Here is a 24,155-nt window from a genome sequence, read left to right as displayed (position 1 = left end):
CGTCACCTTGCGCATTTTGTTTTTTTTTCCGGTTATTTCCTTGTTTCAACTGTATCTGCGTCCTCAGCCGTTAGCTCCATGCTCCACCATTCACTATGTGACACCGGCGGCAAGCAGCTCGGCACAGACAGGTGCGATGAAGTGACGTCATCGTGCCTTTCCGCACACACCGGAGAAGCGGAGGGATCTCCTCCACTCATCGTGGAAACGAGGTTAGGGGAGTATTTCGTTTATATTTTTAATTAGGCAGTATCTGGGCATTAGACTGTTTGGGGGGCCGCTATGGGGGCATTATACTGCGTGGAGGCAACTATAGGGGCATTATACAGGTGTGGAGGACAGCTACGGGGCATTATACTGTGTGGGGGGCAGTGTCAAGGGGTATATTATATACAGTAGTATACAGCAGGCTCAGGGGATAGATATTAATTCAATGGCTTGGCATGCAAATAGGGGGTGTGGCATGCAAATAGGGGCGTGGCACGAAAAAGGGGCATGTCCTAAATAATCATAATCGAGGTTACATGTTCAATTAGTCGTGACCCAGCTCTACATTGTAGCGATTACAATAAAGGGTTGCCATGTTGGACATAAGCGATAATCCTGCCGCATCTCTTGGTCTGTAGAAAGTGGAGATGTAGAGGGAGAGGAGGAAGCGTTTGGACGGTGTTCACGATATCTGATAAAGCGATCCAGGCCGTACCTGCTCTAACATTGTGAATGTCCATCATTATGCGTTGGCTTCGAGGTTGGTGCAGGTGACAGCGCAGGTCCAACTCGGATTTCAGCTCTTCCATTTTGGCAAGGACGACACTATGTGAATTGGACACGGTTTCATCAAACCAGCCCTCAAGATGCTCAAAGAAGCCCAGACGGAGACTAAAAGAGAGAAGTTTATCAAGAGACGGCTAATAATAGTCCGGTATATGAGAAATATCCTGCACCAACCTGCTTTTAAGTCCTGCAATCATCTCATCTGGTAAAACAATGTGGTCCAGAGTTAAAGGGCCCTCGTCCTCTATTACGGCCTCCGTGAAGAACACACGATCCGGCTGATCTTCCGTGGACGGCTTTAGCACGGTGTATGTATTCTGTTTGGAGGTTGTGAAAGTTTCACTTATCACAAGGGATTCCTCTATGGAGGACGTATTCTAAAAAGTGCGAGAATGATCTATTTATTAGGAAGTCTAAAGAGACCCCCGACTCATAAATACAACGGGAAAATTAATTAATTTTTTTTATTGGAGATTCCCTTTAAAATCAACTAAAAATGCAAAATGTGCAATCCTTTATTTTGGTTCAATAATCCTGAAAAAAAAAAAAATCATGTAAAGTGGATTGTGGGAAATCTAGATTTTTGTTTTTTTTCTGTTGTGCCTTCATCCTCCACAATGCACCCCCAGACACTGAACCGGCAGGATGAATAAAGAGAAGTGAGGTAATGCAGCCGGAGTGCGAACAAGCAACCAAAATTCTAAACGCTGCTTTGGATGTGACTAGAGAACAAAACATGATTTTAAGAGTAGTTAAAAAAAAACCAAAACTAAAATCAACATTATATGTGGAGATCCCCAGCACGAGATTCCACTAGTGAAGCCTTTACCTACCTCGTGCTGTGCAGTAGTTGCTGTTCTTTCAGAAACCGGCTGGGGCAGTGGCTCCGATATGGGGGTGTCTTCAGCGGGGTCTTCATAGCTCTGCTGTGATGAGTCCTGAACAACTGTATTTCCCCCATCACGATCACCTGTGGTCTCAATCTCAGGGCGCTGGAGAATATTGACACCTTCGTCCTCCGCGGTGTGATCCCGGGAGGACTCGTCTGCGGGATGCGAGGACGCTGTAGGTTTTTCTATTGGAGCTCCTTCATATGAAGTCGTTATAGGGTCACTGGATATGGGGTCTGGGCTTATGACCGCCATCCCTTCAGATGTTGCAGTATTTGACGGCAAGTCCTTTGCAAAGAAAATAATTAAAAACGGTTTTTCCGTCAGGCTCAGGCAATGTGGGACTTTTACATGAATTTCTAAAAAACATTGACCTTACCTTTCCATAGATTTCTTTTACGTGGAAGAATTTGCTGACTGATCCACTGTAAGCCAATAATTCCCCCCGCACCAGGGAAGGATACGATTCAATGATGCGGACTTGATCGTGATGACATTTCTTGTATCTGTTCAGTGAAGGAATTATTATATTATATTGTTGCGAGCGATAACAGTTTGTGTAGATCGTGTGTGTGAGCGTCTTGTACTGGAGGTGTCAGATCGGAAGTGTTTTACTGCACAGGTCAGTGTCATTTCAGCAGTCAAAGCTTAAAATACCCTAAATATCATATTGAACCGTTTAATGACCGCCAATACGTGTTTTCACGGCGGTCATTAACGGTACTAATGCCACAGCGCCACCTTTTCCCGTGCCAGCTACAGCGGGTGTTGGGCTGTCTATACAGAGTCAGGTTCCTGCTCGGGTGGGATCGAATCTTTCTTCAAACCCTCCCGTTTAACACCTTAGTAGCCTGCGGATGGCTGCAGAATCGAAGTGTTTCAGAGGGAGGGTGCTCCCTGTCACCCTATCCGCACACCCGCAGCGCAATTGTGTGTTGCCGATGGTTTTTATGGCAGCCGATGGACTCACAAGGCCCCCCCAGGTCTGCCTGCAGTGAATGCCTATATGGCCCTGCCAAAGGCATATGCAAGTATTGCAGTCCATTATAAAATAGATCAAATAATCATATAGTGAAGTCCCACAAAAAGTAAGCCGTCCTACAGCTGCATCAGCGGAAAAAAAAAAAAGAAGAAAAAAAAGTTAGAATTCCTAGAATATGCCCACACAAAAACCAAAATATTTTTATATTAAAAGTGGTTTTATTGTGTAAAAGAAGTAAAACATAAAAAAACGGTAAACGGCGTCAATTTAAAATGCAAAAAAGAAAAGGCGAAGTGTTAGGAAAGTTTCACATTTTTCCCCCATTACCCCTCAAAAGTTAATCAATAATTTATATGTACCCCAAAATGTTGCCATTAAAAAAAAAAATACAACTTGTATGGCAAATAACAGGCTCTCACACGGTTAACAAAAAAAAAAAAATTGTAAAAAAAAGTTATGGCTTTTGAAATGAGACGATCGAAAACCTGAGAAAAACGCGTCGTCATGAAGGCCCAAAATAGGCTGGTCACTAAAGGGTTAAAGGGGGAAATAAACATAAAGTTATCTTTTAGAAATATCACAAGAGTAGTGTCAGGAGAGGGTTGGGGGTCAAGTGTTCACGGACCCCCGACTCTCTCCTGACATGACTCGTGAACGCCTGAACGCTTCGCCACCGGTCAGAGACATCCACAAGTTTTTGACAAGCAGCTGAGGGACAGGTTTCTATGCTGGATAATGACTGCGTTCATACACACGTGCTGACCGGAAACACAACACCTACCCAGATCTGATGTCAAGCAACGCAGCCTGTGCCTTGCTCATAAAAACACGGAGCTGTTCCACCGCACTCCCCTGCCGCAGCGCGTCCAGAATTACGTCCAGATCGGCTTCTTTTGCCTAAAAAAGAAAGAAGAGAATCAGCAAGAAGGGATCTTTAGTTTATTGCATATTGTTAATGTATATTATGAGACTCATTTTTCATTTTACACCCAAAGCAAATAATTTAAAAGCAAAAAAATAAAAAAAATTAAAAAAAAATCCCAATAAAAAAATAAAAAAAAAATCATGAAATTTTTTTTTAAAAAAAATTAAATAAAAATCACATTAAAAAAAGAGCGGAGGTAAAAGACAAGTTAGAAGTTATATAAATTATTAGCAGCATCCAAACCTGGTTTTCCGCGTCGTGCCTCTGACGACAGCCGTCTACGTTTTTTTGCAGGATCTCTTCTTGTTGGGAGAGTTTGATTTGCAAGACGTCCCAGAAGTGAACGGATTTTTTGGCGAATTTAAATAACATGTTAATATGCGCTGCCGTTTTCTTTGATACCGCATCTAGCGATTCCTTCAATTTTAATAGAAAAATAATTATTGTTAAAAAAGTCGGAGAACAAGAGGCAGAACGGCCGATCACAGACAGATTGACGTCGGAATATTTACATTCAATATCTGATGTTTTTTCTGGCGTTCCACCTGGAAGTGTTCAATAAACGGCGATCGTTCCTTGGTCAGAATCATCGCCGCCTCTTCCTTATTGCAAATGTTCATCTCTATTAACGGTGCCTGGAAAAGAAAACACAAAACCCGTTCACCTACGTCATGGTCTCCACAGCCGGCCATACTCAGGACTACAAGATTCTGCAACATGGAGAATGATTTTGTATTATCTCATTGTAGATCCGCAATGACGAGAAAACTTCAAAGCAAGTTCTATTTCTGATACAGCCCAGTGGTGTCGCCATGCAACTACAATAGGGACTGTGGTGGTAGTGGGCATAGTACTGTACTGCTTCCCCTACTTGTTGTGGCACTGTCATAGCAAATACCTGCAGCAGCCACTAGGGGGAGTTCATTACATACAGATTAAAAAAGGGGTTATGTGGGGACCAAAAATGATTAGCAATATGTGAGTACACTCGCCAATATACATTCCGGTCCCCCGTTGCGTTGATTCTTCGATTTTCATGGATTCTTATAGCGCTGCCGGGGGACCGGTAGTCTAGTTGCACAGCCATCTTTGATGACAATACGACTCGTCATGTGACCGACCCCGCTGTACTCTATGTAATCGATGTAGCAGTAGTTACGGCCAGTTATAGTTATCGCCATCAAAGAAGACTGTGCAACTAGACTACCGGTCCCCCGCCAGCATTATTCCTGGGGTGCCGTATTCCGGACTGAATTGTCCCATATAGGTCTGGTCCGATATACGTGTACAATCCTTCATATAGTCAGAACAAATCATTACAGTAATGTACACATCATCTTTTCTGGATGTATCGATAACACGGGAACATGGAGAGAATTTAGAAGGCACCTGCAACTGGCTGGTCCTATAAAATAAACGTATTTGAATCCTAAAAAACGCACAGCGGCGCTTACCTGACTCTTCTCCGATTCACTTATACATCTTCGGATCACATCATCTTGAAGGTTACGGAGTTTGTCTGAGAATTGTGAGCTCGCATAGTCTGCAGGGAGACAATGGGGGGACCTATTGATCAGTACAGTCACATATAGTCATTAGTAAACTTGTCACATTCACATAACAGGGATCAAATAATACAGTGGATTTAATGATGCCGCTGACCTATCTGCTCGTTTAGGGCCAGGAGCGAATCGTGCCACTCACTCACTGCTGGTTTAGTGCAAGTCGGAGGGACCAAATCACTGTGAAAATAAAACATTTGGTTACATGAACCATTTCTGTAGACAAATTGACAAAAAACTTTAGTCAGTGTGTTCATGGTAGGAATAATTAAAGGGGTACTCCCGTTTTACAACGGTCGGATAGGTCTGTAAGGCGGACACTGGTGGGAGTCTGTGAAAAAAAAAAAAAAAGGGGTCTGGCGTTCCTTGTCCAATTGAGCCCTGGCGGCGTTCACTGCATTGAAATCAATGAGCATCTATAGCGTAATCGATATCCATATACAAAGGTTATTGCCGGCCACTTCTACCTGGCGTTCTAGCGGTGTAATATTCCTATCATAAACCCTCAACATCACCGCACAGTTAGTTTGGTTCTCGGCTCCTCCAGTGATCTGGTACCTGACTGAGCGGAGAAGCTGGAGTCTCTTTTCATGGAGAGGTCGGTACAGATCCATTAGCCGATCAGCTTCGATTTCCACTCTTCCTGGGACTTTATCCATTTCCCGCTTTACAAACTCTCTGAAACGCATCGTAAAGTTACGCCTCAGAATTTGGAATGAATGTCCTGTATTTCGATGTATCTGCGCAATTCACCTGAATTCCTGGACGATCGTTTCTTTTTGATAGCATTTCCAAGCCTTTATCAGATCTTGCCACCGGAGGCGCTGCAGTCCCTCTCTTTTCAGTTCGGTTTCCATCAGATTTAGGCATAGCTTGGCAATGGCTCGGTGGTTGGCTAATACGGCCTGGTTGATCATCTATGAGGATGCAAACAGAGAATCCTATATAAGCAGTATGGAAATGAAGCGTATACATCGGCGCACGGTGATGGCAGTCGCCAGACATTGAGAAATCTATAATGTGAATGTTCTTTATTGTAAGATCTGCCATGTTTGCTGCATTAAAAGCCTTGGCACTTTCTACTAAAATACCCTAAATTGCTGTGTTGAGACCCTACCCCCAGTGCTGGAATCAAAGATCCCCTGCAGCCCCTGGTTCAGAGGTGTAAACCGCGGACGGCAGCGTCCGACCCCTTTAATGTTTCAGACTCATTAACCCTTTACTTACCATGGCTTCCTTATGTATAAATCTGTGCACATCAGATGGCATGAGAAAGCAAATCTCTCTCATCAGCGTAGTGAACTTCTCCAGTACTCCTGCAATCTGCAATGAATGGAAACCGTGACAATTATCAGCAGAGTTGGGGGGGGGGGACAAAGAGTCCAGTAAGGGGTGCAGCAATTGAACCCCTTAGTGACCGGCCTATTTTAAGCCCTAATGATCAGGCATTGTTCTATTTGTTTTCAATTTACGCCATTCGCCGTAAATAACCCATTACCTTTATTCTATGGGTCGGTACGATTACGGCGATACCACATTTGTAGAGGTTTTTTTTATGTTTTACGACTTTTGCACAATAAAAACACTTTTGAAGTAAAATTATTTGTTTTTGCATCGTCGCTTTCCAAGAGACGTAATTTTCTTATTTTTCCGTCAATGTAGCGATAGGAGGGCTTGTTTTTTGTGGGACGATACGTAGTCTTCGTTGGTACTTTTGTGGGGTACATGGAACTTATTAATTAACTTTTATTATGACTTTATTCGGGGGCAATTGAAAAAAATAGCAATTCCGCCATCGTTTTTTGCGGGTTTTTTTTTTTACTGCGTTCACCTTGCGGTTTAAATTAAATTGTAAACTTTTTTGTTTGGGTCATTACGGTCGCGTCGATACCTTTTATGTGTACTTTTATTTACACTTCTTTAGTTATTTTTTAGTCCCACTAGGGGGACTTCACTATGCGATCAAGATCACTGCTATAATGCTTTGGTATACTCAGTATAGTGTAAATCTGACAGGCCGACAGGACGTGCCTAATAGGCATATAGCCAGGGCAGGCCTGGGGGCCTTTGTTAGGCCCCCGGCTCCCATGGCACCCCGTCGGAGGCTCGTGATTGAATTTGTGGGCCGCCAATGGGTGAGAGTGGGTCTTAAACACCGTGGTCGCTATTCACCGCAGCATTTAAGGGGTTAAACGGCCGAGCTAAGTAAACTTCTCTCTCTACCGTTGGAGCAGGAGCCCGGCTGTTTTTTCAGACAGCCAAGCCCCCGCTCCGGCCTGCACGGGACTTAGACTAGGCTGCCGTGAAAAGGCGTATTGGTGGTCACTAAGGGGTTAAACCAATACTGTATATGTAAACAGCTGCGTTACAGCAATGGTTCTCTACACAGATTTCTTTCTTAGTCGTCTTTCTGTAACTGCGTGGGTAGGACGACACTGGGCGTAAGCACTTGATTTTCCGCAGCGTAACACAGTCGCAGCAGAGTGGGGGACATTTCAACAAATCTCATCCCCACACAGCATAAAAATAAAAAAATCTGCCGAAAAACGCACATAAATGGACCTGCGGTGGTGGTTTCTTTAGCCGGAGAATGTCAATTATTGCTGCGGAATCGCTGCTCTTGTGCTGCGGGTTTCCCCCATTGAGTACAATGAGGTGCTTAAACCCGCAACAAAGTAGTGTGTGTTGCGACATTTGCGGGGGGAAATCGCACCGCTTCAGCCGCAAAAATCGCAAATTAAAGATAAAAAATAAAATAATTATAGTTCCGTTTCTTTTCCAGTCCAGCCTTTTGGGATGACGTTGAATCCCATGTGACCGCTCCAGCCAATCACAGACTGCAGCTGTCACATGGTCTGCAACGTCACCCCAGGAGGCCGAACTACGCGAGAAGAGGGAAGGAGTAAATATGAACGTTTGTTTTTTTCCGGCGCGGCTTTCGGCCTGAAAAAACGCAGCATGGTGTGGTGCGGTTTTTTCAGGCGGCATTCCTTGCAGTGTTCAGGGCGGATACGCCGCCTGTGTTCCTACCCTATGGATTTAGGAGGACAGACAAATGCCACGACCCGGGTAGCCCAGGCGTCTGGAAATCTGCTGATGATACCACAAGTTTTGGGTTGTTCCTTATTTATGTTTGTAGATGTTGCTTAAAGGGGTTGTCCAGTTTGGGGGCTGTTTTTTTATACTGCTGAAGGTCATCAGTATAGGAACGGTGGGGGGGGGTACCACACCCGGAACCCCCACCGATCAGCTGTTCCGGCTACCAGAAGCTATGCAGGGGTTGGCGCCAGAAAGCTCCGGTCACTGTATAGCAGCTGTGTACAGTACTGCAGCTCTGCATCTATTCAAGTGAAAAGGAGCATAGTTGCAGTAGCCCAGGATGGCCGCTATGTAGTAGTCGGAGTATTCTGCTTCTGGCACCGAACACTGTATACCTTCTGTCCGGAGGAAGTCGGAACAGCCGATCTGTGGATATGTGATCAGTATAAACAAACAGCCCCCAAACTGGACAACCCAATTGGCTTCTGGGAAGGTCTAAGGGGCTCCATAGGTCTCCAATACTTTCCAGCCCTTGCCCTATATTATCCCAACCTACCCGATCTGCTCGTTTTTCCTCCACTTCTAACATGGTCTTCTCTTTGTCTCTTATGTTTTCTTTCCTGTGCGTGGATTCCTTAACCACCAAATCCCAGAGGTCATTGAGAGCCTACATGGAGAAATACATCATTTGTCTTTACTAAAAAGAAAAAAAGAAAAACTTGCAAACTAGGAGTATCTTCTAAAATGTGATTCTGATCAGAATGAAAAAAAAAAGTCCTATTCATTTCAATACGTCTGCTTGGGGTCAGTGAATTGAACAATACATATTGTTATGAAGAACCTGAAGACCTGTCCCGATCATGTCTAACGGACGCAGCTTCAGGTTTGTTACAAGATCCACTGTCACGAGCCTTGCACATACGTTGGTTGGTAATGCACAGGACGGGTTTCAGTCTCTGAATGTAAAGAAGAATGTTCCCATTCGCTGAAAGCAAGCAGAGATCTTGAAAATGGGCAGCATTTTAAACAAAGTATATTAAAAATGTGTAATTTTTTTTATGAACCATGGATTTAGCTTTGCTTACATAAGACTGGAGGTCCCTTGCCAGTATAAGGATCATCTGAAGCGGTCTTGAGACTAATAATCTTTCACGTATAGGACTTGCAGACACTTACAGTCATTGTGAAGTTTGCATTGACGGTCCCCTCTTCATACTTCTGGAATAATAGGTCAGTCCTTTTATCGGACGCACAGATGTTTCCCTGGAGACTCTTTCCGGCCTCCATAACCAAACTCTCCATATCCTGATAGCAAAAAATGATAGAAGATGGAAACACAGGACAGACTGAGGTCTAACAAGCGCTGGCCTGAGCCTCGTCCTTACCCTACTAACGTCTGCTAGTTCCTTCTGCAGGGCGGACACGGCCGCATCATGCCGCTCTTGTCGGTGGGAGGTGATCCGCTGCAGGACTCCACTGTCCGCCTTCTCAGCAACTGAAATAGATTAAAAAAAAATAGATTAAAAAAATATTAGAAATATAAATAAAATATTACAAATAGATTTTAAAAAAATAACCTAAAATCATCAAACTTCTGTGTTTGATAAATCACTAAAAGGAGTTCTCCGACAATTATTATTTACCACCTATCCACAGTGATCCATATCTGAGCGGTGGTGGAGTCCGACCGCTGGAACCCCCGCCGATTACGAGAATGGGCTTACCGTGCCGCTCCGATCATTTCTATGGGGCTGATGAAGATAGCGCTCACATAGAAATGAATGGAGCGGTGGTGGAGCATGCGTACTACCGCTCCGTTCCTATGGGGCTCTCAGGAACGGCAGGGTAAGCCCATTCTCCTGATCGATGGGGGTCCCAGTGGTTGCACCCTCACCGATCAGATATTGATCACCTATCCTGTGGATAGGTGATCAATAATAATTGTGGGAAAAACCCCTTTAAGGAAAATAGCGTATAAAAAGCTTGAAATCTTTTAGTCCCGGCTGCAGTCATAACAATTCTACATAAAGCAACTAGAAATATTATTAGCATCTCAGCAACTTATTTCTGTGCCCCCCTCAATCCAGGGGATGGTAGCGCCCACATCCCCCCAGTCTGTGAGATACCTATAGAATTGCTCATAGGGAACCTGTAGAATGGCAGAACTACAGAGAAAACGGACGGACAGGCAGAGCAGCAGCAGAGAAGTGGATTTTTCTAGAACTTTCTTTAAGACCCTTAGTAATAAACTTACATTTACAGCAGCGGCACGAAGTAGATAGAAGCGCGAGCTGTAAATGAACGCACAGGGATGGTGCGGGCACAGGAGCTATGCCAACATCATCCGTAGTGGGCGGCAGCTGTGTATTACAGCGCACACTCTGCTGCGAAAGCCGGGATAGAAGGGGACTCCGAGCCCGGGTGATTAACCCCTCTCAGATGCCGCAGTCAACAGCAATCGTTGCATCAAAGTGATTAGACAGAGGGAGGGGGGATCCCTCTGTTACTCCAACAGCACCCCTGAGATTATGGGGTGCCTGATGGGTTTCAATTTCAGCCGGGAGGCCTGAAGCCATCGGTGTGTGCTTAAAGAATTGAAAGGTTATGGTTCCTGGAACTCAGGGATAAAAAATAAAATAAAAACTAATAAAAATTAAAAATTAAATAAAATAAATAAATAAAAAAAAAATATATAAAATAAAAAAAAAATCGCTGTGTCCTTAAGGCCCAAATTAGCGGGTTCTTAAACGGTTTGTCTCGTGAAGGCAACACCTTTTCAAAAAGAAGCCGGTACGGCGATCAGTTGTAATTTCTGGGGGAAGCTGCTGTGGGGAACAATGTAGCATTACTTGCATGTTCAAATGGCCGTCCATGTAATTAAAGAATGCGCAGTCCGTCCTGGAACATGAAGGGTGTTCGAAGCGTGGCACCCCCCTGAGGGACGTCTATACGCCCTAGTAGGGCATATGAACAGGTGTAGTCCTGATGGGAGAACCCCTTTAAGGGTCAGTTCACACGCTGCGTAAATACTGCGGATTTTCCGCAACGGAATTCTTTGCGGATAATCCGCAGGAAATACAGTAGCAGCAAAGTGGGTGAGATCAAACAAGTCTCCTCCACACGCTGCGTAAATACTGAAAGCAAAAAAAGCTCAGAAATTGATCTGCGGTGCGGAAGTTTATTCCACAGCATGTCAATTGTATTTGCGTGAACGCTGCTTATTTGTTGCGGGTTTTCCCCATTGCAACTAATATCAGTTGTTGCGTTTTTTTTGCGGCAGGTTTGCAGCGATTCCACCGCAAAACAGAATAAAAAACACCTTATACTTACCCAGGAGTCTGTGTTCATTCCTCCAGGCCGGCCTCCTGGGATAAAACGTCATCCCATGTGACCGCTGCAGCCAATCACAGGCTGTTGCAGCGGTCACATGGGATAAAACATCATCCCAGGAGGTCAGCCTGGATGGCATCAGAGGACCGGCCTCCTGAGATAACGCTTCATCCAATGTGACCGCCGCGGTCTCTTGTGATGAAACGGCATCCCAGGAGGCAGGCCTGCTAGGAAGCCGGTCAGTGCTGCAGTTTTCCGCGGCGTACATTCCGAGTGAAAAACTGCACCACAGTTTGATGTGGTTTTTGCCCCGGAATTCGCAGTGGAGCACAGAGTGGATATGCTGCGTCCGGTTACGCAGCGTATCCGCCCCGCGTGAACTCGGCAGCTGTGATCCGACATGTATTTGCCTTTGAGATAACAGGGCAGCGGCTTTCTACCGCATCACTACAACCGCTACATGTGAAAGTGTCCTAACCCGCCAAAACAGTAATACATTTATATAAACGACATGTAGGACGTCTGCAAACCCAGAAGAGAAGATATAAAATTACCGATGACATCACAAAGGCCTCGCACTTCTCGAGCTGCCGTCAAGTCTTCGCTGTCCCGAGTTTTCTGAAGAGCTTTAGTTGTTTTGTCCCTGAAGGGAAATCATAGATTGGAGGAGAATAGTATATATACAATTATACTGGAATGACTGTATACGCAGATAATAGCACACAATCTACTCACCGGTATACAGCCGGGTTCTCAGTGAAGCCGTCATAGGGCATGCTCTCCACCCACCGACGCTGGCGAGGGGATAACAGTCCTGCAGAGCGTGCGTCCTCATCCCTGATCAGGGGGATCTTTCCGCTATCAAAGCCTCCTCCATGCTGGGCCCCACGAGCCCGCGCCTCTCCAAGGGACCGGACCAGCTGCACCTGTAACAACATAACAGAACAAAGGCTTAACAAGTAAGTCTAGCTAATTTAGGAACTCACACTGCGCCAGGCAGGTCTAAAATCAGACGTACGGTGCCGGTCTGTGGTGTAGCTATATGCAAGATGGCAGCAGACAACGCCTAGGATCCCCCAAAGGAACCGCGCTAAATGCGGGTGGTGTGGAAACATAACACGGGATCACGATATTTGCACACTGATAAATACTGGATATTATATATGATATAGACTCTATAGAGGAAGGGGCCAGCACGTGGCGAAATCCAAATTTGTGGCCCGTTACGGGATGGATCTTTGCACAGCTTTTCCCACTAAGGCCCAAGAGCTTCAAGCTACGCCCTGGGTGTCACTGCTTTGTAGAGGCTGAGATCTGATCGATTATAGGCCCAAAGCCTGAGGCTGCACCACTGACAGACTGAGGATTTTTGTCCCCTTCTCATTTCTGTCAGGTGCAGTGTTGTCAGAGATTTTGTGTGGATTTAAATAACCGTCCACATCAACATCCCACCTGACGGAGCCCCTTAGGAAGCAGCCATTTTTTTTCTTTTTTTGCATTTGAACGGCCATAACAGTTTTAATTTTTCGGGTCTACATAGTCGTATGAGGGCTTGTTTTTTGCGGGACAAGCGGTGGTTTTTAACAGCCTCATTTATTGTACCATAAAAAACTTGCTAAAAAACAAAAAAGAGAGATTCTTTGTGGGGTGGAATAGAAGATAAAAAAAAAGAAACAAACAACCGATTCCTTCATTGAGTTTTTGTTTTCACGGCGTTGACCGCGCGACAGGTTAACTTTATTCTGCGCGCCAATATTCCGGGTTTTACATTTATATCGTGTTTTTTTAATGATTTACTACAAAAAAAAAGCATTGTTTCAATATTCAAGAGCCATAACTTTAGATTTTTCCGTCAATGGGTCGTTGTCAGGGTTACGGGACGGTGGGTGGGTCGTTTTTATTGGTAACATTTTGGGGTACATGTGACATTTTGATCACTTTTTATTCCATTATTGTTGGGAGCTTTTGAGGGTGGGCAATAGAGTAACAAATGGGGTCCTCCCCTTTATCTAGCGGCATCTAAGTGGTTAAACAGCTGGGATTGGAGTTCTCTCCGATCCCAGCTGTGAGTGCAAGGTGTCAGATGTATCTCAGCCATGTGAGCCTTCCCCCCCGCACCACATTGTACAAATACGTCATGGTGCGGGAAGGGGTTTTGCGGGACTTTAATATTGATGACATCATTAGGAGGAGAACAAGGATTGCAGAGGTAACGGTGACCAGGCTGGTACGTGTCCTCACCTCTGCATCGAAGATCTGTCTGTAGACCTTACCACTGGGAACAACATGGACTTCTCCGACAAGAGCCATGACATCAATTCAGTAGTCCCAGACCACGTAACGCATCATCTTCCGCCATCTTGGAAATATAAATAGATAGTAAATCGCATCATAGAAACTCTCCGCACCGAGAACCGGATATTTATCAGTCTCCACCTCAAGATCACCTAGGACCACTATGAAGAAGTTACCGGGCCACTGACGTACCCTCAACATTTCAGTCCTAAATTCACTCTTCTATGAAACTCAGCTGTGGTTCCAAACGGCGCCCTCCTATGGGCCATAGTTTTCAATCTACCCTATGGGTCACTGCCATGGCTCAATTTCTGGTCGGAAATCTTACGCAGCGTGTGGAGGAGATTTGTTAAATCTCACCCACTTTGCTGCTACGGTATCTGCTGTGTATTTTCCATCCACAATTCAAAATACGCAGCAATTCCGCTACGTGTGGACGAGCCCTTATTTATGGGCCACAGCGATCGCTTCAACCAGTGTGTTCCTATGAGCCTGAGATTTTTTTGAAATTCTTTATTTTTGCGACCAAAAAGTCACATTTTACAGGGAAAAAAAAAGATACAAAATCACAAAAAATGTATACAATGAACAATTTTGCAGGGTATAGAAGGCACTTTCGGTGGCGCAGACCCCTCTATAAGTGCAAGATGTGAGAATATAAACATACAGTGTAGATTATGTAGACTTGAGTGCAAAATACATGAGAAGGAGAAGAGAGAAAGAAGAGGAGAGAAATAAGAAAAATAAAATTCTTTGGGAGTTGCGATGTTATAATAGAGGCCACAGCAGAGCAAAGAACCTCCAGGGAGGGGCTGGTTTCTCGGAGGATTTCCCTGTTTGGTAGAATTTATCATGCGAGTCAGTGAGAGACGATGTGAATGAGGTCATTGACCCTTGAAATCCGGAGGGACAAGGTGGGAGGAGGGGTTGTTTTCCATCTTAGTGGGACGCGGTGGCGAGCCGCCATCACTAAAAAGTGAACGTTTGTACATCTCGACAGTGACATTGCAGTGACGGAGGAGGCAGAAGAAAGTTGGATCCAAGGCAATGCCGGTGTCCGTAACCTTGCGGATCAATATTCACTCCATCCCAATAGGAGCCTGAGCTTTGACTCCACCTTGTGCGTTCCAAGGTACCACCGCGGTGACTCACACCAGAGGATTCCTATAGGCTACGGGTGCCCCCGACCCAGCGCACCCTCTCCCCTGACCCACCACTGTGACTCCCGCCGGTGTGCTGCGATAGGCTACAGCTCCACACAGTTCATTTTAATAGGTCACACCTATTGGACCGCCCAGTGTGTTTCTATGAGCCTCAGATTTGTCTAAACCCTATGTGGTCCAAAAGGCTGTGGCTCCGCCCAGTGCATTACTATAGGCTACAGCTATAGCTCCTCCCACTGCAGTCCAACAAGCTACGGTCATGGATAGGACTAGTGTGTTCCTACGACAGGTACAACTATGGCCCCGCCCAGATCGTTACGGTTGAGACTCCGCCCAGTGCGTTCCTATGGTCTAGATCTAGAAGGGTCAGTTAGGCTACGACTATGGCTCCGCCCCATGCATTACTGTAGCTCGTTATGGCTCTGCCTGCAGGTTACAGTTGAGACTCCGCCCAGTGCGTTCCTATAGGCGACTACAAGGCCTCCATGCACCGCGTTTATTAGGCTTTTGGAGAGAAAAAATATCATCTGTGAAGCCCCAACCGACCGTGAAGAAAATAAAATTGTGTCACGTGACTTTAGGTCTCACATACAGATGATCGGAAGTAGCCGGTACGTCCGGGACACAGGTGTGATTGGACATTTATTACTGCACACATCCTTCCTCCCTCTGTCTGTTCTGCCTGTCAACAAAGTTTCCATCACTCACGTCCTTAAACCCCGGGACGGACCTAGCAGAGTCCCTCACCTGTGCACCGGACCCAGCACACCCCTTCACCTGTCCCCCGACCCAGCACACCCCTCACCTGTCCCCAGAACGTTCATCCCGTCATATCGTACAGGACAGTGTGCTGAAGCTTCGGGTAACCAAGGAAACCGGACGGAAATATCGCGGGAATTGGCCGATAACTCCACTCGTTTACATACAGGGCGGGTCACTATTTCGGGGCGGGGCTTTCCGTGAAGAGGTGGATGGGAGTTCGCTGTATATTTCAGAGCGCCCTCTCCTGACCACTCGGAGCTTTGCATGTATGAGGCGGCCACAGCAGTGCGGACGGTTTCCTCATTGGAATTATCACTGAACGTTACAATCAGTGGCCTAACTACCGCCATAGTGGCTGCTACGGGGCCCGCAACATGAAGGGGGCTGTAGGAGTTACCTACAGGGGGGGCTGTATGGCGTTACCTAGGCTACAGGGGGGGCTGTATGGCGTTACCTAGGCTACAGGGGGGGCTGTATGGCGTTACCTAGGCTACAGGGGGGGCTGTATGGCGTTACCTAGGCTACAGGGGGCTGTATGGCGTTACCTAGGCTACAGGGGGGCTGTATGGCGTTACCTAGGCTACAGGGGGGACTGTATGGTGATACCTAGGCTACAGGGGGCTGTATGGCGTTACCTAGGCTACAGGGGGGCTGTATGGCGTTACCTAGGCTACAGGGGGGACTGTATGGTGATACCTAGGCTACAGGGGGCTGTATGGCGTTACCTAGGCTACAGGGGGGCTGTATGGCGTTACCTAGGCTACAAGGGGCTGTATGGCGTTACCTAGGCTACAGGGCGCTGTATGGCGTTACCTAGGCTACAGGGGGGGACTGTATGGCGTTACCTAGGCTATAGGGGGCTGCATGAAGTTATCCACAGGGGGGCTGTATGTTATCTACAGGGGGCTGCATGGTGCTATCTATAGGGGGCGCTTTGTGGCGGAATCTATAGGGAGGCACTATCTACAAGGGGGGGTTGTGTGATATGTCAAAAGTTTGCTATGGGACCCAGTCTTTCCTAGTTACGCCTCTGGTTATAATTGTAGTCTGGTCATTATACAGCCATATATCTGCCCCTGTATCGCAGTCATGTGATTTAGTCATGTGACCACCATGTTTCTGCTGTCTGACACCAGAGACGGACGCAAAACGTTGTTTTCTTGTGTATCGCGGTGTATAAATGGCGCACACACTTCATAGACACAGTCAGTGCCCCTATAATAAAGCGAACATAGTAATGCCATCTTGTAGTCCACAAAAGGCGCCACACACACCTATATATGTCATGCGGCGCTGGTGTAGAGTCCGACTAACGGTAACGTCTGCATGAAGCTTGTTTGTTCTCCCGGTATTCGCGTGAATTTCCTCCGGGTTCTCCGCTTTCTTCCCACTCTCCAAAAACATACTAACAGGTTAACCCCTTCCTGCCGCAGCAATTTTTAGTTTTCTCTTTTTTTTCCTCAACACCTGCCAAAAGACATAACTTTTATTTTTCCTCGTTATAGCCGTATAAGGGCTTGTTTTTTGCGCCACGAGTTTTAGTTTTTAACGAGAGCATTTATTGTACCATATAATGTACTGGGAAATAGAAAAAAATCTTTCTGGGGAGGAATGGGAAAAACAGTGATTCGTTTTTGTTTTTTTTAACATTCTTTATTTTTATTTTTTTTCCATCAGAAAATGTTTTTTACATCAAAACAGAATATATACGCATCCATCATACATATATAGCCATGGATAACAAAAAGAGAACAAAGATATTATGCGTATAACACTTCCAAACACAACGCACCGCGGTCTTCTGTTCCAGCAGAAGAGAAAATAATATGATAGACAAAATACATGGATATCAGGAATACATAGCAATACACCATAAGCAATACTGACAGGGCATCCAGGACGGTGGGCACCACGACAATCGGCATCAGAACCACTACACATCATAATGAACTGATTTCCACACTTCGCATCGGAGAGAGGAGAAAATAACTAGGCAGAACCAGAGAACCCACATAAACCCACACACCAGCTACCAGGCCAGACCAAGCCGATCCCCACCCTACACACCCCGTGGGACCTATGCATAAAGTAAATAATCCTCCGACTCACAAAACTCCCTCCATCCCTGCCGGACCATCCCCACCGACCCTGGATTCATATGATGTGCCTGTGTTGCCCCTCCAGAATCTCCTGGAACCATTCAGTAATGGTTGGGTTGGCGCGCTAATGGTCTTCCATAACCGCGGAATAACCGTGCGTGCGGCGATCAACAGGAAACTAATCAGGGTTTTCGTGTATCTTTTAACCGCTCTAGGGAGCATGGAGAGTAGCAACTCCTCCGGGGTATTGGGAAGCACCTGACCCGTGATTTTCTGTATAAGGTCCACTACGGTAGACCAGAATGTATTGATTAACGGGCATCCCCACCAGATGTGTAACATAGTTCCACCGGCCCCGCTACAACGCCAACATTCATCAGGTACCACCGGATAAAAGGAGTGAAGCAATGCTGGAACCCTATACCACCGCGCCAATATTTTGTAATTCGTTTCCTGGGCCTTACACGAGATAGAGAATCTATGGCACAGGGCAAAGGCTTTCGACCAGTCAGCCGGCGACGGGGGCGAAGTAAGCTTCCTCTCCCACCCCTTCACAAAAGAAGGCGGCCCATCATGACTTAAGTCCTGCAAAAGATTATAAATGAGGGAGATACTTCTAACTGGGGGAGAAGAAGCGACACATAACTGCTCCGGTGGTGTCAGATCCCTATGCAAAGACAGCCTCGTCTTATTAGCAGTGTAGAAGTGTTGCATCCTCAAATAGTCCCATCTCCCAACCAGTGATCTCTCCAGCTCCGGGACAAGCGCCTCAAAAGACTTCAGACCCCGACGCGTCAGGACATGGCGAAAACTCAGGGGCCAAGGTCTGGATGTACAGGCCAAGAAGGTGGGCTGTATCCCAGGGGGAAAATCCACATTATGTGATATCGCCACCAACGGACCATCAGTAGGTATCACTATTGCGAAAGCATGGAAACGTTTATATGTGAGTACCACCTGTCCCGCAACCAAAGGGAGCAGAGCGTTCTCCCGCTCCTTAAAGTACCTCAACCGGAGCCACGGAAGCGCAGTAAGAGGAACCGGCGCCAAAAAGTCCTCCAATCTCACCCATAGCTTAGAGTTCGCCTGGTGGAACCAGTCCAGTACTCGAACACTCACCGCCGCAAAGTAATAGGCCAGAGTCAGGCAATCCCAGTCCCCCACCACGCTTTCTCTTGAAAGGGGTAGCTTTCGCGATCCTCGGCGGTCTACCTCGCCAAATAAACCTAGCCAGTGCTTTATTTAACTGAGGAAACAAAAACCTGGGCAGTACACACGGAACCGTCTGAAAGAGATACATCAAACGCGGCAGGACATTCATCTTTACAGCACTTATTCTGCCCAGCCAAGAAAAATCCTTGACTTCCCACTTGGCCAAGTCAGTTTGGAGAATAGGCAGGAAATTGAGAGAGTAGGAATCCGCAAGAGCCACAGGTATGCGCACCCCTAAATATTTCAGAGAGCCCGTCTTCCATGAGAAAGAATAATTTCTACGCACCTGATGAGCTTCAGACGCCGGCAAGGAAATATTCATGGCCTCGCTCTTAGAGATATTCATCTTTAAAATAATTACTAAAATAGCTATACGTCCGGATGGATTTCATCAGAGGCGGCAATGATAGGTGTGGTTGTGTAATATAGAATAATAAGTCATCAGCGAACGCAGATACATTAAAGTGCATATCCCCAACCTGAACACCCCTTATGTCATTGTTTTTCCACCAAAAGATGTTCCATCACCACTGCAAATAGCAGAGGTGAAAGTGGGCAGCCCTGTCTAGTACCGTTCCCAATCCTAAATGGATCCGAAAGAGACCCATTAACCCTAATTCTCACCTGGGGATTATTATAAAGGGACAACATTAACCGACCCACTCCCATCTGACTTACAGCCGCCTCCAGAAACCCCCAATCCACCCGATCAAAAGCCTTCAGTGATTCGTTTTTACAGCGTTCACCGTGGGGTAAAAAGGACACGTTAAATTTCTTCTGTGGGTCAATACTATGACGGCGAAATGTTTTACCACTTTTACAAAGAAAATTGATGAAGGATTAATTGGTTTTGTGTCGCCGTATTCTGAGAGCCAGAACTTTTATTTTTCCATCCATTGAGCGATACGAGGACTTTGGATTTTGCGGGACGAGCTGTCGTTTTTATTGGTTCCATTTTGGGGTACATGAGACTTTTTGATCACTATTAGTTTCATTTTGTGTGGTAGATGAGGTGACCAAAAACTACAATTCTGGCGTTTACATGTTTTTTGTTTTGTTTTTTCTTACGCCGTTCACCGTGCGGGTTAAATAATATTAAATTGTAAAAATTCAGACTTTTGCAGACACAACGATACCAGTTATATTATTCTTTACTTTCATTTTTTACATTACTTTCGGGGGGGAATGGGAAAAGTTTTTTTGTAACTTTTTTTTTAAATATATTTTTGGGGAATATATAAAACATGGTATTTAACTCTATTATTACTTTTTTTATTAGTCCCCCTAGTGGACATGAACCAGCACTAGATCAGTCTACTTCATACTAATGTATTCCAGTATATTGTGATTTTTACCAGTTCCTACCCTGCATTAGGCCCCTAGGCTGCCATGGCAACCCGATCGGCACCCCAAGATGGCATCACGGAGATGGGGCAAATGGGCCGTCCCCCTCTTTCTAACGGCTAGGATGCCAATGTCACTATTGACTGCAGCATCTAAGGGGTTAAATGAGCAGGGCCATTAATATGGGGTAGAAAGACATTAATATGGGGTTCAGTTGCAGGTTCATAGTTAGTTATGAAAAGATTAAAGGAGACTGGTCAAAACCGGTATAAAGCGGTTTTGCTTCTTCAGATATAATGATGACATCGTAAGAGATAATGATGACATCATAAAAGTGCGGACACCGATGATGTCACAATGCCCTGTTAGGTAAGAAAAAGTCTGATGAAGACGCAATGTCAACCATTTCTCACTTGGTTTTGAGAAAGCGATTTTCACAATGAAGATTACAGTGACGACCTTCATTATTTTTTCTCTTATTGTCCAAGGACATGGGAGGCCATTGCAGCCAGGACAAGGTAAGATCTCACTGGATGCGGACATTAACCCCTTACTACCGCAGACCACCAGCGATACTTAGCTAACCCCTTACTGCCCTAGGCCACCAGTGATGCTTTATTAACCCCTTACTTCCCCCAATCACCAAGAATGCTGATATTAACCCTTTACTAAAGCATATCCTGATGCTTCTTGGTTCCAGTGCAAAATCTGTAACAGGGCCCCCCATGCCATGCACCATTAATAATACTGGTGTGTTCTGATGTGGCAGAGGGGCCCCTTTAGGTCCCTAAGGCACCAGGGCCTGGGTGAAATTGCTACTCTTTTCCCTCCTTCACCCCTGGCTGCGCCTGATCTCACCTCTAGGCCATAAATGTTCTGGTCTTTTCATCACAAACTTTCTCTTTCTTTTGGAGGATCCAAATACTCAGAGGACCTTCCCCTGATGAGGAGTCTACCTGGCAAAAAGGGTAAGTGTTTGCTAAAAATGGGCCAATGATCTAATGCACACAGGCCCTATTCACACTGTGTTTGCAGTCTGTATTTGACCAATAGCTCCCATAGGCTTCTTTTATAAAAATAAATAAATTATACGTTTTTTTTACTTGATACTTCTGCATGGAAGAGCGTCATCACCTACACTATTCCATGCAGCAGGAAAAGTATATCAACATATACCAGCCCAACACAAGCCAAAAGGACTCTCTTCTGGTCGTTACTTCTATGTGCTTCTCATTTTATACTTTTTTTATGCTTTGGCAGAATCTAGACTTGCTGGCTGGTTCCGAACAACTTCTGATAAATTCTGGAATTCAGGTACATTTTTATTTGTTTAAATTAAAAATGTCATATTTGTTCTGTAAATTTATTTTCTCATTGAATTATTTTCTCCCCCCAGTTATTCCAGGAAGACCAACATTGGCCAAAGTGGTCGTAGCATCATTCTTTGCCATCGCCCTGGGGCTCGGACTGTACCTGTTTATCTACGTTTAGTAAGTTTACACAATTGTCTATTTGGGAGACATTTAGGCTGGATTCACACGAGCATGTTTAGTCCGTGATATATAGACCGTATGTTGGCAGTATTTCCCGGACCGAACACACTTCAGGGAGCCGGGCTCCAAGCATCATAGTTATCTATTATACTAGGAGTCGCTGCCTCGCTGTGGGAAAACTATCCCGTACAGAAAACGTGATTATAGTACGGGACAGTTTTCCCGCGGGGAGGCAGGGACTCCTGGCATCATACATAACTATAACGTTAGGTGCCCGGCTCCCGGAAGGGTGTTCGGTCCGGGAAATACTGCCGCCATACGTATATCACGGACTGAACACGCTCGTGTGAATCCGGCCTTACAGACACATTTATGGAGATTGGTCACTCCCTTACCCCCATGCTTTACCTCAGATTACATATTCTTCTTTCCAATGGCATCAGGTAGAGATATCACATTATATGTCAGCATTGTGGTGTATCTACCATCGCTGGTCTCTGCTGCTCCATGATGAGTGCAACATGCGCTGGACCCAAAGTAAAGCTCAGGGATGGTGAAATGGCATCATAAGAATGGGGAAGGGGAGTGTTACTTTATATGAAAGTCCAGGACTCTGAAATTAAACTTGGACTCCAATGTCCCGGGTCTTGTCATTTACAGAATATTTCAAGTTGTATAATTGTTTTTTACCAAATTGAGAATGTTTCAAAATGTTTTCACTTCTAGTCTTAAGGTACATCCTGAATATGTGAAACTCGAGACAGAGCTCCTACAGGGCAAGAGAGTGTTTAGGCCCGAATCACCACCTGGACTATATTCAAAGATAGCACAAAAACTAGGTAAGAATAATTCTATAACTGTGTTAGACAATTCTACCAAGGGGATAAGCACCACCCTGCCATTTTGTCACCTTACGTCTCACCATAGTTGTGTTTCCTTTATAAGTTAGAATTTCTAGTTATTGACAATTGTTCATTTCATATTTTAATAGTCCCCAAGAAACATCGAGTTGTAAAACAGAAGAGGGACATTGAAGAAGGTGATGATGAAAAAGACCAAAATCGTCATCCCTTCTTGAGTTGGTTAATGGCAGCACCTGGATACATAGTGGAGAACGAGCAGGAAAGAGAGGAGAGTGAAGATGACAGGGCCGATGAGGAGGAAAGAAAGGACGTGAAACCTAAAAAAGGAAAACAAGAGAAGGAGGAGAAAAGTACGGCAATGAAGGATAAATATGTGGCTAGGATGAGGAGACTGAAGAGTCAAATCAAAAATAAGAAAGTTGCCATAAAGAAGCAGGTCAAGGAGACCAAAACCATCTTGGCCAAGAAGGCCAAAAACATTAAGATCAAGAAGGCCAAAAAAACCTTGGCAAAAAAAGCCAAAAAAATCAAGGTCAAGGCAGCTAAAAACATCAAAGTCAAGGCGGCCAAAAACATGGCCAAAAGGACCAAAAAGACCATGGTCAAAAAGATGAAAAAGATTAGAAAGATCAAAAAAATCAAGATCAAGAGACGAAAGTAACATCATCCTCTTGCCACAGTTACAACATCTCATTGCTAAAGCCTAAAACATCAAAGATCTCCAATTACGTCTTATAATTCTATCACACTTTTCCCTAGGACATCAGGGGCACCCAGCATCTCATTAAAACTCTCAGAAAGCCGCTCAAACAACATCTTCCATCCAAAAAGACCAAAAACATCATGGTCAAAGAGGCCAAAACATCATGGCCAAGTAGATCATTAACATCAAGGTCAAGAAGGCCAAAAACATCAAGGTCAAGAAGGCCAAAAATATCACGGCCAATATGACTAAAAACATCAAAGTCGAAGAGGCCCAAAACATCATGGCCAAGATGACCAAAACATCAAGGTCAAGGAGGCCAAAAAGATCACAGCAGAGACCAAAATAAAAAAAGGTCATCATCATCTTGCCTAATAAAAACATATTATTAAAAAAAATCAAATAAAACTATTTAAAAACAAAACGTACCTGGCTTGTCTGTTCTGTCCTTGATAGACCTTCATTAACACATCCCTTATCTAAGTGTACACTTGACTTCTGGTCATATTGGGTTAACCCTAATGGCAGTGTAGAGAAATTACAGAAATAGCCAAAGACTGGTAATCGTGAGATAGGAATCCTGTGTGTATCTCCTGCAATAAAGTTTACATTTTTATTTTTTTTGTCCAAAGATTTCCTTCACAATCTCTCATAAGACTGCAGTTTCGTCTCCTGGATTCCTCTTGTTGCCTAGGTTCTCCCTCCCCGGTGTAAGTTAT

The 24,155-nt window shown here is 45.1% G+C and overlaps 2 protein-coding genes across 4 annotated transcripts in view; one reads left to right on the top strand and one right to left on the bottom strand.

Moving 5' to 3' along the window:
* Positions 1 to 15,897, bottom strand: part of CCDC180 (coiled-coil domain containing 180) — a 32,682-nt gene extending 16,785 nt beyond the window's left edge. The window contains exons 1-19 of one of the 2 annotated variants that reach the window (XM_075834766.1): positions 15,766 to 15,897; positions 13,744 to 13,861; positions 12,238 to 12,428; positions 12,057 to 12,145; positions 9,558 to 9,667; positions 9,349 to 9,477; positions 8,729 to 8,839; positions 6,361 to 6,456; positions 5,887 to 6,050; positions 5,692 to 5,811; positions 5,234 to 5,313; positions 5,026 to 5,114; positions 4,084 to 4,206; positions 3,815 to 3,988; positions 3,428 to 3,543; positions 2,044 to 2,170; positions 1,608 to 1,952; positions 949 to 1,151; positions 704 to 879 (exon numbers count right to left, since the gene is read on the bottom strand). In XM_075834766.1, coding sequence (XP_075690881.1) covers positions 704 to 879; positions 949 to 1,151; positions 1,608 to 1,952; positions 2,044 to 2,170; positions 3,428 to 3,543; positions 3,815 to 3,988; positions 4,084 to 4,206; positions 5,026 to 5,114; positions 5,234 to 5,313; positions 5,692 to 5,811; positions 5,887 to 6,050; positions 6,361 to 6,456; positions 8,729 to 8,839; positions 9,349 to 9,477; positions 9,558 to 9,667; positions 12,057 to 12,145; positions 12,238 to 12,428; positions 13,744 to 13,812 — 2,512 coding nt within the window. In that variant the 5' untranslated portion in view covers positions 13,813 to 13,861; positions 15,766 to 15,897. The remainder of the gene's footprint in view (positions 1 to 703; positions 880 to 948; positions 1,152 to 1,607; positions 1,953 to 2,043; positions 2,171 to 3,427; positions 3,544 to 3,814; positions 3,989 to 4,083; positions 4,207 to 5,025; positions 5,115 to 5,233; positions 5,314 to 5,691; positions 5,812 to 5,886; positions 6,051 to 6,360; positions 6,457 to 8,728; positions 8,840 to 9,348; positions 9,478 to 9,557; positions 9,668 to 12,056; positions 12,146 to 12,237; positions 12,429 to 13,743; positions 13,862 to 15,765) is intronic. The other variant, XM_075834767.1, reaches the window with a different exon arrangement.
* An 844-nt stretch (positions 15,898 to 16,741) lies between these two features.
* Positions 16,742 to 24,004, top strand: LOC142659052 (uncharacterized). Of its 2 annotated transcripts, XM_075834765.1 has the most exons (7): positions 16,743 to 20,746; positions 20,866 to 20,895; positions 21,292 to 21,345; positions 21,638 to 21,691; positions 21,774 to 21,867; positions 22,597 to 22,709; positions 22,862 to 24,003. In XM_075834765.1, the coding sequence occupies exons 3-7, from the start codon at positions 21,321 to 21,323 to the stop codon at positions 23,392 to 23,394; spliced, it is 819 nt and encodes a 272-aa protein (XP_075690880.1). In that variant the 5' UTR covers positions 16,743 to 20,746; positions 20,866 to 20,895; positions 21,292 to 21,320; the 3' UTR covers positions 23,395 to 24,003. The 2 variants fall into 2 exon arrangements, with proteins under 2 accessions (XP_075690878.1, XP_075690880.1); XM_075834763.1 differs by having other exon boundaries at positions 16,742 to 20,895; positions 22,862 to 24,004.
* The last annotated feature ends 151 nt before the right edge of the window (positions 24,005 to 24,155 follow it).

This window comes from Rhinoderma darwinii, chromosome 8, assembly GCF_050947455.1.
Source record: "Rhinoderma darwinii isolate aRhiDar2 chromosome 8, aRhiDar2.hap1, whole genome shotgun sequence".
Taxonomy (NCBI): Eukaryota; Metazoa; Chordata; class Amphibia; order Anura; family Rhinodermatidae; genus Rhinoderma; species Rhinoderma darwinii.
Note: the sequence above shows the minus strand (reverse complement) of the source record. Positions and strands in the feature narration are given on the sequence as shown.

What these genes read in the sequence shown, in the direction of transcription:
- LOC142659052 (XM_075834763.1), top strand. Translation starts at nt 20,817, where the DNA reads ATGAAGATTACAGTGACGACCTTCATTATTTTTTCTCTTATTGTCCAA. An exon ending in GCCATTGCAGCCAGGACAAG is followed by an intron (nt 20,896 to 21,291) that starts GTAAGATCTCAC and finishes TTTCTTTTGGAG; the next exon opens with GATCCAAATACTCAGAGGAC. An exon ending in AAAGATAGCACAAAAACTAG is followed by an intron (nt 22,710 to 22,861) that starts GTAAGAATAATT and finishes ATATTTTAATAG; the next exon opens with TCCCCAAGAAACATCGAGTT.